General features: G+C 30.0%; 1 protein-coding gene across 1 annotated transcript in view; it reads left to right on the top strand.

The window, feature by feature from the left end:
- LOC109361262 (2-isopropylmalate synthase 2, chloroplastic-like) overlaps positions 248–12969 on the top strand; it is a 30985-nt gene continuing 18263 nt past the window's right edge. The window contains exons 1-6 of the mRNA XM_019606659.1: positions 248–869; positions 5336–5549; positions 5629–5709; positions 7935–8027; positions 8111–8197; positions 11009–11109. Of these exons, the coding sequence (XP_019462204.1) occupies positions 322–869; positions 5336–5549; positions 5629–5709; positions 7935–8027; positions 8111–8197; positions 11009–11109 (1124 nt within the window). The 5' untranslated portion in view covers positions 248–321. The remainder of the gene's footprint in view (positions 870–5335; positions 5550–5628; positions 5710–7934; positions 8028–8110; positions 8198–11008; positions 11110–12969) is intronic.

The raw sequence follows: 12969 nt of genomic DNA, 5'->3' as shown, positions 1-12969 counted from the left end.
TTTATAAAAATCATTTCTCATATTTAGGAGTCTTTTATATTGTTATTTCACTTTAACATTCAGTGTAAACTATAATTGAATATTAAATAAAATAATAATAATGAATCTCTTTCATATATTAGACTTAATTTGAATAATTATTTCTAATAAACCTATAGAATATCAAGGTTAATATTAAATTCCCTCAATTTCTAGTAGCTAACTTTCTAGAAAGGATCTGAATTCCATTTATATTGAGCACCAAGCTAAACTACTTCTCCATTGTCCTCAACTCTCAAAAGCATTTCACCCCTTCAATAATTCCATAACAGACAAGTTCCCATGGCATGCAAAACATCTTTCTCTTCTTCTCCAACGTCCCAAAATGGCATTCACAAGCGCCCACAATACATTCCCAACCACATCCCAGACACAAACTACGTCCGAATTCTAGACACCACCCTCCGCGACGGAGAACAATCCCCGGGCGCCGGAATGACGCCCGGGGAGAAACTAGACATTGCCCGCCAGCTGGCAAAGCTGGGCGTGGACATAATAGAGGCAGGGTTTCCTTGTGCATCAAATGATGACTTTAATGCTGTTAAGATGATAGCACAAGAGGTTGGAAATGATGTAGATGATGATGGTTATGTTCCAGTTATTTGTGGTGTGGCTAGGTGTAATGAGAAGGATCTTATAATTGCATGGGAGGCTGTGAAATATGCTAAAAGGCCAAGGCTAAGTACTTTTATAGCTACTAGCTCCATTCACATGCAGTATAAGTTGAAGAAGACCAAAGATGAGGTTCTTGAAATTGCTCGGAACATGGTTAAGTTTGCTCGGAGTTTGGGTTGCAATGATGTTCAGTTTGTTCCTGAAGATGCTGCCAGGTTGCTTTCCTTTTATTTTTTCGACTCTTAGGCATGATATAAAGAGCATAGTAACATTTATTTTAATATATATATATATATATATATCATTTTCCTCCTTAAAAACTTATTAACCTACTAATTTCATTCTTAAAAATGTAAAAAATCAAACTACTCTATAAAAATTGTCAATGAGTTAAAATGATCTTAATTATAACTAAAATGTCTTAAAAACTAATTATAAAAATAATTAATTTGACCAACCCACCATTAAGAACTGTTTTAGGTTTTCAAATTTTATATGGAACTAAACAAAAATTTGAGATAAAAACCATTTTTACTCTTTTAATAAATATTTGATAGCATATGTCTTAATTCTTCCCTAATTTAATTAAGGATGACAACGAGCATGGGCAGACGGGAGAAATAGTTATTCACTACCTCTTTTAAAATAGGAGAGTATTACTCATACTCATTTGTACTCTTTCAGATACCCACATGCAAGTTTTTTCGTGGGTATTTCTGAGTATCCGCATGTAGAACGAGTACCTGTGAATTTCCTATATTATAAATGAATTTCTAACTTCCTACTAATATATTATGTTTTAAATGAGATGAAACTTAATTATTTTTTGATCTTTTGATTAAATATTTGGCAAAAATGCTAAATATATTGGTGTTTTCTATTTGTGTGATTTGTTGTTCCTATTTCCTTAAAAAAAAGAATATATTTTCTTTGCAAGACTGTGTGTTTCTACACATGCAATAATAATATTTATAGGGTGTTTCACCAACAAATTGAATAAAAGATGTAAACAATGTAAAAAATATAAACAAAGTAAAAGGAAAAGATGTTCATAGTATAATGAAGGTAGGATAGTGTACTTTTTATTTTAATTAAAGATATATAGCAATCATATAAATAACGGGTATCCGCATTCACGGGTACCATAATACTCATACCCACCCGTATGTATTACGAATATTTTTAAAAACCCACTTGTAAAACTCGCAAGTACCCGTTTGTAACCTGTACTCATACTCGTACGGGTTTTACTCACAGTATGGTTTTTTTAACGCTAAATTTGACATCCTAGAAGAGAATAATGTATCTCCTCATATCAGGAGATAACTTATCTCCTTCAGCCAGTAAAAATATGACATGTGTGCTATTTTGTTTATTTTTAAAAATATTTTTATAGAAAATGATAAAACATGACACATGTCATTATTTCACTGTCAGGAGAAGATAACTTATCTCCTTATATCAGAGGATACTCTATTCCCTATTAGAATAGATGTGACTTTTTGAAACTAAACTCAATGATTTGTTAGGTGAGGTTTGACTTTGTACATAACGCCATTATCATTTTTATTTTCGAAATGGATCATTCATGTGAGGTGGGGTCCTAAGGTTATAACATGTCTTAAATCTCAGAGATCAAATCAGTTTTTCAGTTGCATGTGGATTAGCACATTTTAGAAACTCCAATAAAAATAAGTTTTTATAGGAAAATGTAAAACTAAATATATCAAATTCCTATAATAAAAAGACATCATCATCTCATAAGGATATTTGTAAAAAGATATAAAACATGTAAGTCAGCATTAGAAAAATAACATTAAACGCTTATGTTAATACAAATTACTTATATTTCCTTAACTAATAACATTTAGGGAACGTCTTAAATTCCTCTTTGTTTATACTTTTATAGTTCATTATAGAAAAATAAATTTGAAGTTTAAATAAATATTACATAATGATATGTTTCTACCTATATTTTTTAATGAATGTATTTCTACCTTTTTTATTCTTATAACTTAGCTACACACACGATTAAAAACTGACCTTTCAGGTTAACTTAATTATGGCATGATCTTAAATTAAGAATGATAAAGATTTGTATTAGTTAGTCAAGTAATTTATTAAATATATAAAAGTTGTTATAAGCTATAAGATAATAATAATGTAAATAATAATTAATAAGATTAACTTAAATTATAAATAAATTCAAATAAAATGGAACTAACTAAATCAGATAAGATAATAATTTATATCAATCCAAATATATCTAACATGTTCTTCAAGTTAATGCTTAGTAAGCATTAAGTTTGTTATAAATAATTCATTTCAAAATGAAAACAATCAAATAATTATAGGGCTCCATAAAAATTATTGAAATTTGTTGTGAAATGCAAAATCTACACAAATAATTAGCATCAAAATGATCATCGATATGAAAGACATTTACAACTAATATATTCATCACTGTGACAAAAGGTACCACTGTGACAAAAGGTACCACTGTGATGACCGTTCATGGGAAGAGAACCATTAATATAATCATCATTGAATGATCGATCATGATAGGAAAAGAAGTCATTATTGACCTAATTCTTCAATTGGAGACAAAATACATCACCATAATGATCATTAGTAAAAACATAACACAATTATATAATCACCATGAGAATGATTGTTGATGGAAAAATCATTACTAACATAATTCATCAGTGGGAGAAAAAGTGGCACCACCTGAATGATCATCAGTGAGAAGACAACTTAGTGATATAATCATCATCAGAATTATCAAAATGAAAAAGAAATTACTCTGACATAATTCACCGCTTAAAGATAAAGTATTATCAGAATGATTGTTGATGAAAGAAAAACAAGTATATATAAAACAAAGAAAGTGATTGTTGTATTAGAGAGTATTTGAATGATTATAGTGTGGAATTTAGAATTGTGGGGTTGAAAGAAAAGAATGGGTACTAACAAGAAAGTGATACGATAAAAGGATATGCCTAATCAATGTTCCGAGTTTTCGGCATATCGAAAGAAAAATAATGACCAAATAGTCCATGAATGATAAAAAATACTTTGATACCATGTAGAATTTTAGGAGGATAAAAATTGGTCTATTAGTCAGTCCAGATAATTAATTATATGCAAAAGTTGAAACAAATAATAAGACAATAATGATCTAAATAATAACCAACAAGATTAATATAAAGTTATAAACTATAAATAAATTCAAATAAAATAGAAATAACTAAATTTTAGATAAGACAATAATGATTTATCAATACAAATATATCTGTAACCTACATATACAAGATTAAAAATGACCTTTCATGTTAACTTAATTCTGGCACAGTCACTATTGGGCCTCGCCCAAATTAAATTTAGAAGAAAAACATCCAAATCAAGATAAATCCATCATAATAGCCTATGTCTTATTTTACTTGGAGGTGAAATAATATCAGGAAAAAAATATATGTACTAATAATATACGTGTTTTAGAAATGTTAGTATACTATTTGTCATTATGATTAATCCGACTCTTAAAAAAAATTATAAATCAATAATAAAGGATATATTAAATATGTATATATTTTTATACTACCTATTAAACTCTATAATCATTTTAAAGAGGTTCCGACATGCGCTCGCTGTGTAGGGTCATTCTTTTTATCACCCGTTAGTGAGAATCTTTTAATATACAAATGAATTACTATTGTCTTAAATTCTCTGCAAGTGTTATCATTGCTTGAAATGCACATGTATATTTTAAGCCTGTACTAAATTAATGCGCACTTGCCAGCAGAAAGTCATAGTTTCCTTTCCCCAAAGGAATAATAATTTAAACATAACAGAGGAAGCAGAAGGAATACGGCACTTTCCTTTGTGGCCCAGCTATGGTTCTTAACATCAAAATCATAATTTAAAATACTAAATTTCATTCATTTCAATAGTATTTATATTTTTCTGCACAAATCTTTGTTACATTAAGTACTAAATATGGTACATCTCTAAATCTTATTAGAACTATTCCTAGGATATAAATCTTTTTACAATTTGGAGGAAAAATGGCACAGCTTCTGCAATTTAAAAAATGGCACCCCTTCTGCACGTCATTTAAATTGCGGTCAGGATTACCATTATTGTAATTATGTTCGTTGCAGAAGTTGTAGTATAAATTTTTTTGTGATTAAAAAATATTTTTGAATTTAATATAGTTTGGTGTGACCTGATGTAGTGTGATGCAGTTGTATTACGAGTTTCGACCCAATGTGATTGCACTATAGTTTAATGTGACAATGTCATTATGATTAGATGTCACATTGCAATTGCAATTATCGTAAAATGCATTTGTAGGGATTACCTCAACCATAATATTAGTGTGAGAGGCTCCACAATTTGAATCACTAGCATCGACCAATGTGAAGGAAAAGTTTTCTATTTTCAGAACAAATTTACCTTAACTTAAGCAACTTATCAAATATTTATTATAAGCCACTTTCAACTAAATTACAAAGACCAATAAAAGTAGTTAATTTGTACTGTTATATTATAAGGGTATTGGATTGCTCATTATAGTTTAGAATCTTAGAAATATATACTCCTTATGAATATAATGTTGTTGATTCAGGAATACTTGATTTTCTTTTATGTATTGATTACTCAATCATTACGCAACCAGATCGGACAAAGAGTTTCTTTATCAAGTTATTGGAGAAGTTATAAAGGCTGGAGCAACAACTGTTGACATACCAGATACTGTTGGCATAACAATGCCATGTGAGTTTAGAAAATTGATTGCAGATTTAAAAGCAAATACACCAGGAATTGAAAATGTTATTATTGCAACACATTGTCATAATGATCTTGGTGTAGCTACTGCTAACACTTTAGAGGTATAATCATCTCCAGTACTTAAAGTAAAGGATAAGTAAAACTAGATTGTAGTTTTTATATTGTCTTTCTTGCTTTCAGGGTGCATGTGCTGGTGCAAGACAACTAGAAGTAACGATTAATGGGATTGGTGAAAGGGCTGGTAATGCCTCATTAGAAGAGGTAAATATCAATCTTTTAACATGCAGCTATTGTTACAGACATTACCACGTTTTAAATTGCAGTTACTATTATAATAATATTTATTAAATTGTAGAATATGGTGGGAAAATGTGTTTGATATGACTGTAAATGTGGTCATAATATTATTGGAGAGATTTTAAAAACTTAAATATTATGGTCACAATTATAATTGTAAATTTTATCTATGGTATTTTATGTGAAAGGTTACAATAGAACTAGTACCGCAAATCCATATTCAATCTCTTAATTTAGTGTACCAACCAGGCTTTGCTCTGATGATACAATGTACTACTAGATCCTTAGAAAAATCAAAAGGATAAGAGTTTGATTATTAGAAACGACACTTTTTGGAAAGCGCGGTCACAAACTTCGAAAGAGATTAGTTTCTTACATATAAGTGAGGATAAAAGATATATTTGGTAATACCAAATCAAAGAGGTAGGAGGTGGGTGGTTATATGTACCTTGGTTATAGAGGTTTCTACTCCTAATTGTCATGGTGCATATTTCATCCTCCCTTATACTTGTATTAATCTAACATTTAACTTAGTTTTGCAGTGATATTTCTTCCCTAACCTTCCTTATAATAAACGTTCTTTGATATCAATAAAAAACAAATTTTGACAAGATCGTATCTCTCCTTGGCAAAATTATGTTAAAACAATCATGTATGCTTTTGTCTTTATAGATTGACATGCATTGTCGTGTCTGTTAACTCGCTTTCCTATCATTTGCAATATATAGTTTAGCTGCTGCAGAGGTTCCTGCCCCTGCACCTGGCCCAAGCAGTGATGCCTCAAGCACTGTTGTTGGGTCCTTGATTGGTGCCTCGGTGTTGTCTTTCATTGCCTTGTTCCACTAAGGTCAGAGAAAACCAGAACACATCTATTGTTACACAAAATTTGCCATTAGTTATGTTTTTTGTTGTGATAGGTTGAAATAATATATTTTACTTCAATATTTAATAATTAAATATATATTTTTGATCAATCACAACAATTTACACATGCAACAACACATTTTTTGGAATAGATGAGGTCTCCCTAAAAAAACATGACATGGGAGAAGAGAGATACAATTTACTTGAAGATGTAAATCTATACATCTAAAAAAACTGAATAAAGTGTGACAACGAGTATTATAAAAAATTCATACATGTTGTAATAACAATGATTTGTTACATCATTATTTTTATTCACAGATGTTTTAGTTTCATTTTTGTTCAGTTCATTAGGTATCTTAATTCTTGATTTCTCCTAAGCAATTAAAGCGATAAGAAAAGGAAACGTGTCCTAAACTGGTTCTGGTTACAAACATCACAATCATCAATAAATAATCAGAAAGTTTGAGAAATAAAAAAAGTGCGTTAGTTATCTCCCATATCTATTACTGCTATATACGAATAACAAATAAAAAACACAAAATAGGGAGGACATTCTTAATGGAAAATGAGGATCCATGGTTTCTTGCTTGAGAACTTTGGCATCCAGAAACGACCCTTGTTGATACTATATTTTTCACCTTATGAAACATTAGGAATGCGTTTGATTTGGTAATTTTCTATTTTCATTTTCAATAAAATTAGATATTGAAGGTAAAAACATGTTTGTATTGTTGTTTTCATTTTATATTTCCGAAAATATATTTGCATTGTTGTTTGTATTATCTTCTGTTCCAAATAATTTGTAGAAAACTTCCTTTTATTAGTTATATATACTAGTCATATTACTCTATATATATACTAGTCATATTATACCATATTTTTCCTTTATATATACTAGCGTATTGACATGCATTGTCGTGTCTGTCAACCCGCTTTCCTATTGTTTGTAATATATAGTTTATATTTTATAAATTCAAATATATTTTTTTGCGCTAAATTTACGGTTGAATTTATTCAATTGGTCTAATATTCAATTTTTTAAATACACTTTTAAAATAAGAAGATAACAAGAATAAAATAAGAAAATAATATTATATGGTTTTTTGGTAGAAATAAAAAGATATTGAGGGTAAAATAGGAAAACACAAATTACACCATGATGGGTGATTATTTTGTGTTTTCCCTTAGTATAGATATACTATATAATAGACTGTTTGCATGGTTTCTCTATATTATTTCTACTAAATTTTCTTGAGTAACAAAATTTTCCCAGAATATTCTACTAAAAATTAAATCAATTTCTTAATGTTTTTATTTTGAAGGTTGTGATGGCGTTGAAATGTAGGGGAGATCAAGTCTTTGGTGGCCTTTATACAGGAATCAATACAAAGCACATATCAAAGACAAGCAAGATGGTTTTATATCTAAAATTGATAACTTTTTTCTTCTTTGGGTTACCTTTATTCAGTTTGAACTCTCATAACCTTATTATCAATAGGTAGAAGAGTACACTGGTATGCATTTGCAGCCGCACAAGGCTCTTGTGGGTGCTAATGCCTTTGCTCATGCAAGTGGTATTCATCAGGTTGGTGATGATAAATTCTTGTTTGCATTTTACCCATACAATAGTATTTAGACATTGTCATTGGTCATGGTATATATTGCTAAAATTTATAACTTCTAGGTGATTAATTTTCACATTATAATGGCTACTCCTTTTTTCCTGAGATCTATAAATGAAATAAGTCTAAATTCTCATAATTGCATTTGTGGTCGTGTTGTACTTACTACAATTATAGAAAATTATGACAAAATTTCATTGATGTGACTTTAAATACTCCCAAACTTACAATATTGTAACCATAATTATGATTGTGGAATATAATTTTAAATATTCTCCTAACATATTGCAAATATTAAGAATTAGGCAAATATTGGGTATTAGTTAGAATGACTTGTACTTCTTTGTTCAAATATGGAATTTCAGGCATGTGATTTGAGTGGATCACTAAATATAGTTTTCTTGTGTGTAGAAGAGTGATTTTTAGTATCTGGGTTGTAGCCGCCTTTGGAAGAGGTTGGAGCCTATGTTTCTTCGTTCACCCGGAAAGTTATTAACCTTGGACTGCCTTGGATTGGTACCTAGAAAGGCACGACAACACTCAAGTTAGTGTTTATATGAGTATGATACTTAGAGAGAAGTAGAAAGAATAAATTATCTTTCTCTTATGGGTGGCTTCAACTATTTATATCAATACTAAGTATTTTTCACACCAAGTGGAGGTGTCATCATTGTTACGATATGGTCATGTCCTTTTAGCAACCTGAAACTGACATTATCGTGAATTTGGAACACCTTTGTCATGTGGGTAATTTGAGCCTGTCGGCAGTCTGGTGGTGTGACCTTTCCTTTCATGAGAAGAAAGGTCCTTCGATGTGGCAAGTGTTGATCTGTAATGTTGTTGTCGTCCTTTCCCTTAGCTAGGTTAATTGTCTGGACATGACAAACAATCCTAAATGCAAGATCTTATCCACTCGTGTACGACCGAGAGTCGTGCAGACCATATTGCATGTGTCTTATCATTTGGCCTTAGACTAGTCTTGACACTAGGAAGGAACAATTGCCTCTAGTTTATTGCTATGGTTGTTGTCAAATGTGTCATCATACTTGAAGCTATTTTGATTGGGCATGACCGTAAATTAAGGGAACCATATCTTTTGCACCATGTTGTTTGCCTAGAACTTGGAGTGTAACAATTTCCCCCATTCTAGTGGTCTGACCGTTGGCAGGCGTGTAAGAAACTTGGAATCATTCTAGTGGGTCGATGTGAATTCATAAATATATGTGATGACACTTGGAAGTGATTTAAGATGGACGTATGGAAAGCCCATCTAACCTTGATCCATTCCAGACTATGGTGAGATCCATTTTCAAATATCCGACCAATTCTACTAAATTGAGTGACGTCTTGTGAATTCGGTTGGTGCACGCCAAGTGAGTGGTCATCATTATTACCTTGAAGTGCTTTACACATGGTTGGTATGGAAGCACTTCGATTTTTGCGCATCTGAGCATCTCTCCTCCAACCAATTAGTGGTTGTTGATTTGATTCATGTCCCTCCATTAAATTCATGATTTTACTGGGTATAAAAGATAATTTATCTTCTCATGTGAGGAGATACTTCATTCTATTCATATACAAAAGATAGTGATGTTTTACAAGGAATACATATTTATACACTAAATAATTCCTATTTATAAAATTGTCCTAACACCCAACATAATAAAATATAAAATAAAATAAATATCTCAATACAAAAATAAAGGGAGAGAATCCACTTACTCCAATAGCAAATTTAAAAAATTTATTTCACATCTTAGCTATCAATTCTAGGGAAATCCAATAGTTCGAATTAGTAAGTAAATCTAAACCATTATATTTCCTTAAAATTTATAGCTAAGATGTAGAGTAAGTTTTTTAAACTTACTGTTGTAGTAAATAAATCTTCTCTCTAAAATAAATTAGAGTTTAAAAACTTCTAGTAAACCGAATCCCTACTAATAATAATAAATTTCTAAATAATAATAGTAGATCCCTAGATGTACTAATGTCAAATATACATTATCAGTCTGCGTCATACTTCCTAATGCTATGATTCGATTTGATGGATGATATGTTGACAATATAAAAAACAGTTATATTATACATATTAAATCTATATAATTATTAAATTTATCAATATATACATATTAAATCTATATAATTATTAAATTTTTAACTTAAATATATATTTTTCAATCAATCTAAGCAAATAACATATTAAAAGCTTACTTTTTGAGATATGTTTCCCTCTAAATTACATATAGTTACATGGACTATATCTTATGTACTATAATATTGTTTCACTCTGTGTTATAAGCTATGATTAACTTAAATATATATATTTCAACAAATCACAACTTATAGTACATGAATTGAAACAAAATAAGGGACAGAAGATATGTTCTACTAGTAACATGGCTTAATGGAGCGAGTATCAAAATTCTGGAAGGTCCCACAAACAAATATGGGGAATTTTGAAAAGGGTATTGACAAGGAATGACTGATTTATGACTTCATATTAAGGCTTTCAATTTCATTGCAGACGTTAGGCTCCATTTAACACACTATAAAAATTAGGGATAATGTTCCCTTGATAGAATTATATTTTGGTCAACATTAGAATTGATTTGATTTTCTTCCACAATTTTTTATTTCAATATTTTCTCCCATGATTTCTTCTATTTTTGGGACTTAGGCATTTATTCTTTTTCTTAGCTTAGTTATAACTACAAGGACACCAAAACAATCCTTTGACTTTGTTTAATTAATCATTTCTACATTTTGTTTCATAGGATGGAATGCTCAAACACAAAGCAACCTATGAAATAATATCTCCTGAGGATATTGGGCTTGAAAGATCCAATGGAGCTGGCATTGTATTGGGAAAGCTTAGGTATTCCTTTTTTGTTTTGCAATTCTTAAATGTTAAATCTATGTGGATCTTACACATTTCTTATTATTGCGTATGTGCTTTTTTCATTATTAGGAATGGAACAAAAGTAACCTTTTCATTATTCTAGAAACTTAATTTATTGTTATATATATTGAAATCATATTATTTACACCCAAATTTGTGATGGAAAGATTTTGTGGTTTTTGGTTTTCCTTCCAATTCCATTATATTATCAGAAAAACATTGAATACCATCCCACATTCCCACTCCAACCTATCCCCTATGTGTCAAAACGACCAAACATAGCATAAGTCTATTTAATTTTGTATGGATTATATAATGACTAGTTCATTAAGAATCCGATAGGGAACTTGTGATTCTCCTCTTCTTTAACATTTAATTCACATGTTTTAGAAACATGTAGCTCTAAATATTGGATGTCCTCTCTCCACCCATGACTTATTTCTTATTATAGATGGCAAAATGGACAATGCTCGTGGGTTCACCTGCGTTGCACTCATTTTTTTGCAGGCAGACCATATAAATTTTGCCCATTTGTTTGTTTCGCCCGCTAAGCCCGCATACATTTTCATTGGGCAATGTGCGACCCACAAGCATAATTTAAGGAAAAAATAAGAAATTTCAAATAAGTTATTATGTAATGTGATTTTTAATCAATAAAAAAATGTAATCTAATGTGATTTTTTCAACTTTATATAAAATATAAAGGTTTTTGTTAATTTTTTATCTTCAAACTACTTTATTTAATTTTATGTTATTTATTATATTAATTTTTTTATTTCTTTTAATTATTCAACAATGTTTGCGAGCCACCCCAAACTCGTTTTAAAACAGACAGTACATTGAATTATGTATGTTAAACCAATGCGGGTATGCCCACACCCGCTTAAAATTTTGCAGGCATGTACTGACATGAGCAAAACGGGTCAGACGACCCGTTTTGTCATCTCTATTTCTTATTATCCATGTCATTATTCTTTATACCCATTACCACCTGATCCATGCTATCTTTTTGGCTAGCTTAATTCTCTTTCATCTCTCTTATACTATTATCGGGGTGTATTGTTGTCCCTCTCAATAAATGTTGGTTCTTGAAATAGAACCCTTAATTTTTTTGTTATTCTGAATATCTAATGGCGTCTTACACCACTAGACCAACATATTGTTGGTGTTTTAGCCTTTTAGGTATCCTATTGTTTATGTTAAGGTGGCACATGTAAATATTTCATATAGGAAGTATTCAATGAATCATTTAGAAAGTAGGCTTGTGGTATGCCAAGCCCATTGATGATACAACTAATCTAAATGTCAATGTTCAACCCAATCATGGAAACCACTAGTAGATTCATTAAAATACACCAGACTAGTATAAAAACTAATCTAATTTATTATTAACAGTCCAAACATTTGTTTGTTGGGAAGGTGGTTCACCTGTTCTACAAATTTCCGTTGATGGATAATTGAGTGAGGATCTGTATCTTGAAATATATTAAAGGTGCTCAATGTAAAGGCCAAATATGGGGCCTAATTTTATTAAAAATTATTATATAATAGGGATTGGAAAAATTGTGACTACAAATTCTCTTAGTACATTAGTGTTTTATTAATAAAATTGTTTCTTTGGAGAATATGTAAAACTTAATACCAAAAATTGAACAGTGTATCCATATATGAATTTCGAATTTCAATAAGTTTTAATTATATTGTCTCTATTATATTTACCGAAAGAACTTTAAGTAAGCTATAAAACATATTAAAATCATTATATGATGTATAAAAATCCACTTATTAATAAAATAAACCAAAAAATAAAAAATATTTAATTAAAATTATTATTTT

The sequence above is a fragment of the Lupinus angustifolius genome, chromosome LG11, assembly GCF_001865875.1.
Source record: "Lupinus angustifolius cultivar Tanjil chromosome LG11, LupAngTanjil_v1.0, whole genome shotgun sequence".
Lineage (NCBI taxonomy): Eukaryota > Viridiplantae > Streptophyta > Magnoliopsida > Fabales > Fabaceae > Lupinus > Lupinus angustifolius.
This window is presented reverse-complemented; position numbering and strand designations above follow the sequence as displayed.